Raw genomic sequence first — 6,597 nt, 5'->3', positions numbered from 1 at the left:
TTCATATCTTCTGCCCATTTCTTCACTGGATTATTTGTTTTGTGATTGTGAAGTTTGGTGAGTTCCTTGGACATTTTTTATATTAGCCCTTTATCTGATACGTCATTTGCAACTATCTTTTCCCATTCTGTCGGTTGCCTATTAGAAGGATTTAAGATATTCTTGCTACTGCAGTCAGTCCAGAAACTATAAATCATGTGCTTCATCTCTCTCCTTTACCAGTCATTCTAGACACTTCTCATGTCTAATCAAAGTTTCTAGAAATCTAGGTGCCCAGAAATCTAGTTTCTAGGTGCCCAGCTGTTTATTGGCCCCTCTTCCCTGACACAAGCTCTGAGGTGAGCATTAATGTGAACTGTAAAGATTTGCTTGCTTTATGCCAAATCCCATTAGGGTATTCATATGCTTTTTCCCCAATTTCTTTGCCTCTGATTTTAAAAATCTTACTAATTCTCTCTTTGTGCCAAGTTAATGACCTGATGTACTGCTCAGAGCACTGTCTCCATCTTTGTGGTTAACCCATGATTTAAGTTGCAATGAGGCCATAATCCATTTCTACCTTGCACACCATGATGTGACTCATTCATTCATAGACTTGAGCTTCTTCCTTCCCTTTTATCTACTCGTCTTTTTCCTCCCCTTTTATCTACTTATTGGGAGCTTTCTTGAAGCCACAGGTGTTAGGAGAGGGAAAGGCATTCATGTAAATTAGATAAGTCAAATAAGTTCTGAGACAAAAGCTAGTGTAATTTGTGATCTCTGTAGTTGCTCTAGGCAACTCCAAAAATACTATTCTCTTGATAGTACGGGTTCCTGCTATGCCTGTACAAGCAGACTCTTTCTTGCCTCAGACAGCTGGAGCTGTGTTTTTAATGGTGGCTAGCTCTCTGAAGTCTTTCCTGCAAACTTTATAGTCTTATCCTGGGACTCTTATTTTATGACTTGTCAGAGACTACACATAGATTCTTTATCTACCATTAATACCACTGAATCTCCCAAGCACAATTGTATCTCCTAAATCCAATGATCTGAGAAGTAGGAGTGCTAGAACCTAAGCCTAAATGTGCAGCAGAGTTATCTCTTGCTCTTGCCCCCCCACAAAAAAAACCTGTCAGCCTTTAAAAAAAAATAACCTTCAACGTCACCTGTTTAACAGATCAGGAATCATATCAGAATTCTCAAAAGTATTACATGTTGTCTCCAAAATCCAAAAAGGCTTCTTTCTTAGTGATAGAGGTGAAAAATACAATAGTTTGTTCTTATACATGAGGGTGATGTCTGAGCATGCTCCTAACCACTGGAAATGTAAAAAACATCCTGAATAAGACAAATTCCTAAATCCTTTTGGTATTTCTCTTCTACCATGTCGTGTGCATGTGTGTTATCACATAATCTAGGGTTCTTGACATTTTCTGTGTAACCAAACTGATTAATATGATGTCATCCATATAGTGGATTAGTGAGATTGGAGTCTCTAAATGTCCTAGGTTGTATAGGAGTGGAGTGATGGAAGGGATAAATGAGCAGAAGCAAGACGCATCTATATTCTGCTTACAAGACCCATTTCAGACCTAAAGACACATGCAGATTGAAAGTAAAGGAATGGAAAAACATTTATCATGCAAATGGAAGTGAAAAGAAAGCCAGGGAGCAATACTTACATCAGACAAAATACACGTTAAAACAATGATTGTACTAAAAGACAAAGAAGAACACTACATAATCATAAAGGGAAAAATCCAACAAGAATATATAACAATTACAAATATGTTTGGACCCAAGATGATAACAACCAAATACATAAAGCAGATATTAACAAACATAAAGCAATCCATAGGAATACAATAACAGTAGGGGATTTTAGCATCCCGCTTACATCAATGGATAGATAATTCAAACAGAAAATCAACATGAAAAATAGGGGTTTTGAATGGATTTTTAATGGGTTTTTTGAATGATTTTAAATTGGATCAGATGATCTAACAAATATATTCACATCATGCCATCCTAAAAACAGCTAAACAGACATTCTTTTCCAAGTGCACAAGGAATATTATCCAGAGTAGATTCACAAAACAACATACAATAATTTCAAAAAGATTGAAGCCATAGTATGCAGCTTTCCAGACCAAACAATATGGCACTAGAAATCAACCACAAGAAATAATCTGGAACAACCACAAAATACATAGAGGTTAAATAACATGTTACTAAATAATGAATGGGTCAATCAAGAAGTCAAAGAGGAAATTAAGAAAAACACATAGGGACAAATTAAAATAAAAACACAAAGGTCTAAAATCTTTGTGATGCAGCAAAAGCTGTTTTAAGAGGGAAGGAAGTTTATAGCAATACAGGCTTACCTCAAGAAGCAAGAAAAATCTCAAATGAACAACTTAAACTTACCCTTAAAATGCTACAAAAAGAACAAACAAAATCCACAACCAGTAGAGGGAAGGAAATAATAAATATTAGAGAAGAAATAAACAAAAGAGAAACTAAAAAAATAAATAAATAAATAAATAAATAAATAAATGAAACCAGGAGCTGGTTCTATGAAAAGATCAACAAAATTGATAAACCTTTAGCCATATTCATCAGGCAAAAGAGAGACAGGGATGGGTAGGGAAGAGAGAGAGAGAGAGAAATAAACAAAATCAGAAATGAAAGAAGAGAAATAATAACCACCATCACAGAAATATAAAGGATTATAAGAGAATGCTATGAACAACTATATTCAAACAAATTGGACAACAAAAAATATATAGATAAATTCCTAGAAAATATCCAAAACCTGAACTAGGAAGAAATAAGAAATTTGAACAGACCAATTATCAGCAATGAAATTAAATCAGTAATAAAAAAATTCCCAATGAACAAAAGTCCAGGATAAAATTCCTTCAGAGGTGAATTCTACCAAACATTTAAAGAGTTACTATTTATTCTCCTCAAATTTTTCCAAAAAAATAGAAGAGAAAGAAAAACTTTCAAGTATATCCTATGAGGCCCACATTACCCTGATACCAAAACCAGAAAAAGACACTACAAAAAAAGAGAACTATAGGCCAATATCCATGATGAACATGGACACAAATATCCTCAACAAACTACTAGTAAAAAAATCCAACAATAAATTTTAAAAATCATTCACCATAGTCAAGTGGGATTTATTCCTGGGATGCAGTAGTAGTATGGTATTTGTAAGTCAATCAATGTTATAAATCACATCAACAAGAGAAAGGATAAAGAAGATATGATCATTCCAACGGATGTAGAAAAAGCATTTGACAAAGTACAACATTCATTCATAAAAAAAAAACACCCCAACAAAATGGGTGTAGAGGAAACATACTTCAATATAATAAAGTCCATAATGAAAAACCCACAGTTCACATCATAAAAAATGGTGAAAAATTGAGAACTTTTCTCCTTAGATCAGGAACAAGACAAGGATGTTCACTCTTGCCACTTTTACTCAACATGGTAATGCAAGTCCTAGACAGAGCAGTCAGACAAGAAAAAAATATAAAAGTCATCCAAATTGGGAAAGAAGAAGTAAAACATTCACTATTTGCTGATGACATGATAATATCAAAATAACACCAGCATTCTAGAACAACCAGAACTAGAACAAACTATCCTAATATTTGTATGAAACTACAAAAGACCTCAAATTGCCAAAGTAATGTTGAAAAAGAAAACTAAAGCTAGAGGCCTCACAATTCTGTACTTTAAGCTGTATTACACAGTAGTCATCAAGACAGTATGGCATTTTAAAACAAGAGAAAAAACAGACACATAGATCACTGGAATAGATCCAGAAATGGACCCACAAATATAGGGCCAACTAATCTTTGACAAAGCAGGAAAGAGTATCCAATGGAAAAGTGACAGTTTCTTTAACAAATGATGCTGGAAAAACTGGACACTGACATGCAGAAGAATGAAATTGGACCACTTTCTTATGCCGTACACAATAATAAATGCACCTAAAGGTGAGACAGGAAGCCACCAAAATCCTACAGGAGAACACAGACAGCAACCTCTTTGATTAGCCGTGGCAACTTCTTACTTGAACATGTCTCGAAAGGCAAGGGAAACAAAAGCAAAAATAAACTATTGGCACCTCATCAAGATAAAAAGCTTCTGCACAGTGAAGGAAACAATCAACAAAACTAAAAGACAACTGATGGAAAGGGAGAAGACATTTGCAAATGGCATATCCGATAAAGGGTTAATATCCAAAATGTAAAGAATTTACCAACTCAACACCCAAAAAAGAAATAATCCAATGAGGAAATGGGCAGAAGACATGAATAGACAGATATTTTTTCCAAAGAAGACATCTAAACGGCTAACAGACCCATGAAAAGATACTCAACATCACTCAACTTCAAGGAAATATAAATCAAAACCACAATAAGATACCACCTCACACCTGTAAGAATGACTAAAATGAACAAAATAAGAAACAGCAAGTTTCAGGGGGGAGTGCAAAGAAAGGGGAACCTTCTTGCACTGTTGGTGGGAATGTAAACTAGAGCAGTCACTCTGGAAACCAGCACGGAGGCTTATTAAAAATTAAAATAGTACTACCCTATGACCCAGTAATTGCACTACTAGGCATTTATCCAAAGATACAAGAATATTGATTTGAAGGGGAACATGCACCCCAATGTTTAAAGCAGCGCTATCAACTGCTGCATGGCTAGATTATAGCCAAATTATGGGAAAAGCCCAAATGTCCATTGACTGGTGAGTGGATAAAGACACTGACAGCTAGCTCAGAGCCTGGAGCCTGCTTCAGATTCTGTATCTCCCTCTCTCTCTGACCCTCCCCTGTTCACACTGTCTCTCTCTGTCTCTCAGGAAAAAAAAAAACATTAAAAATTAAAAAAAAGAAACTGTCCAATTAATATGATACAACATTCAGATAATACGTTTTCAACATTTTAAGTTATTATTACTGGATCATATATTACAAGTCTTACAATTCTTCACTCATTAACAGCACTATGTTTGCACACCATAAAGAATGATACCCTAGATCCAAAAGACAAATATCCAAAGCACAAACACAATGGGGAGGAGAATTTAGAAGCCCTTAAATCTAATCAAATTAATTGCTAATTGTTGCGCAATGAGAAACTCATGCAAACTCCCCATCATCTTCCAATGCACATTTCAAAAGACCACCCAATTTCAGACCAAATTGTAGACCACAAGCAACCTTCCAATATTCAGTACTGAAATTTCACACCTATGTGTTTCCAAAATGCTCCCTTCTATAAAAATAAGAATAAAAACACTTTGCATTTTACACAGCTCTACCCAAAAATATCCAAAGTTGTATATTCAAGAATAAATATTAATATTAATATTAATAGCTATATATTCAGAAATAAAATTCTCATTAAGGTACCTGTCTAAGAAATCCCAATATTTTGTCAAAATAGGATAAGATGCATGGGAAAAAGGTAAAGATGTCAAGGATATTGTTAAAAGAGAAGTGAGAGAAAGGGAGACATACAATGAAATTTAAGTTTTATTAAAGAGAACACAAGAGCCAATAGCTATGAATTTCAGCCCACTCACCCATTATTGATTCAAAACTCATCCTATATTAGGAATGCAGAGATCTTGTCTTTGTTAGCATACTTTCTTCAATAATTTCTTAATTCCTTGCTTGATCTCCTGGGTTCTCACTCCATACACAATGGGGTTGAGGGCTGAGAAGATGACATGATGAAGGACGTTGAGCAAGACTGGCACATCAGAGGACACCTTTTTCTTCACCACATGAGTGAGCACAAAGACCAGAAGGATGGTGCTGAAGAAGAGGATAAGGATGAAGTGGGAGCCACATGTGCTCAGGGCCTTCGCCACAGCACCCTCTGCCTTGAGTCTCAGCACAGCTCGCAGTATGAGGGTGTAGGAGACAAAGATGAGGATGAGGTCAGATCCTAGCAGTGTCCAGCCTCCAACAAACTGGTAGATGCGACTAATGGTGACATCATTACACGAGAGCCTGGAGACAGCCATATTGGCACAGATACAATTGTCAATGACATTTATCCCACAATAATGGAGTTGGGAAGATAGAATGGGGATGGGCATTGTAATAATACTATTCCTGGCCAAAATAAAAATGGCAGCCTTGGCTACAAATTGGTCAGTGATGATGGATGGGTACCTCAGTGGGTGGCAGATGGCCACATAGCGGTCATAGGCCATGACCATGAATGTGCAGGATTCCATGGCAAAGAACCAATTCATGATGTACATCTGGAGGAAGCAGGCATAGAAACTGATGGACTTGAGGTCAAACCAGAAGATGGTCAGAACCTTGGGGATGACAGTGAGGCAGACAACAATGTCCAGCAAGGAGAGGATACTAAGCAAGTAGTACATCGGCTCATGCAGAGAAACCTCCAGCCAGATGGTGAGCAGGAGAATACTGTTGGCCCCCATGGCCAGAAGGAAGAGAAGGCTTCGGGGCAGGGACAACCAGAACTTCCAGCTGGGGGACCTGACAAAACAATTCAGAATGAAGTCTGGAACCTCAATGGAGATGGTTCCATTTTGGTGTGCTGTCAT

At 36.6% G+C, this 6,597-nt stretch overlaps 1 protein-coding gene across 1 annotated transcript; it reads right to left on the bottom strand.

Annotated features, from left to right (window-relative positions):
* Window positions 1–5,649: 5,649 nt before the first annotated feature.
* Window positions 5,650–6,597, bottom strand: LOC115271867 (olfactory receptor 56A3-like). Its single transcript, XM_029914841.1, has one exon. It carries the CDS (start codon window positions 6,595–6,597, stop codon window positions 5,650–5,652), a length of 948 nt encoding a protein of 315 aa, XP_029770701.1.

This window comes from Suricata suricatta, chromosome 11 (assembly GCF_006229205.1).
Source record: "Suricata suricatta isolate VVHF042 chromosome 11, meerkat_22Aug2017_6uvM2_HiC, whole genome shotgun sequence".
NCBI classification, from domain to species: domain Eukaryota; kingdom Metazoa; phylum Chordata; class Mammalia; order Carnivora; family Herpestidae; genus Suricata; species Suricata suricatta.
Note: the sequence above shows the minus strand (reverse complement) of the source record. Positions and strands in the feature narration are given on the sequence as shown.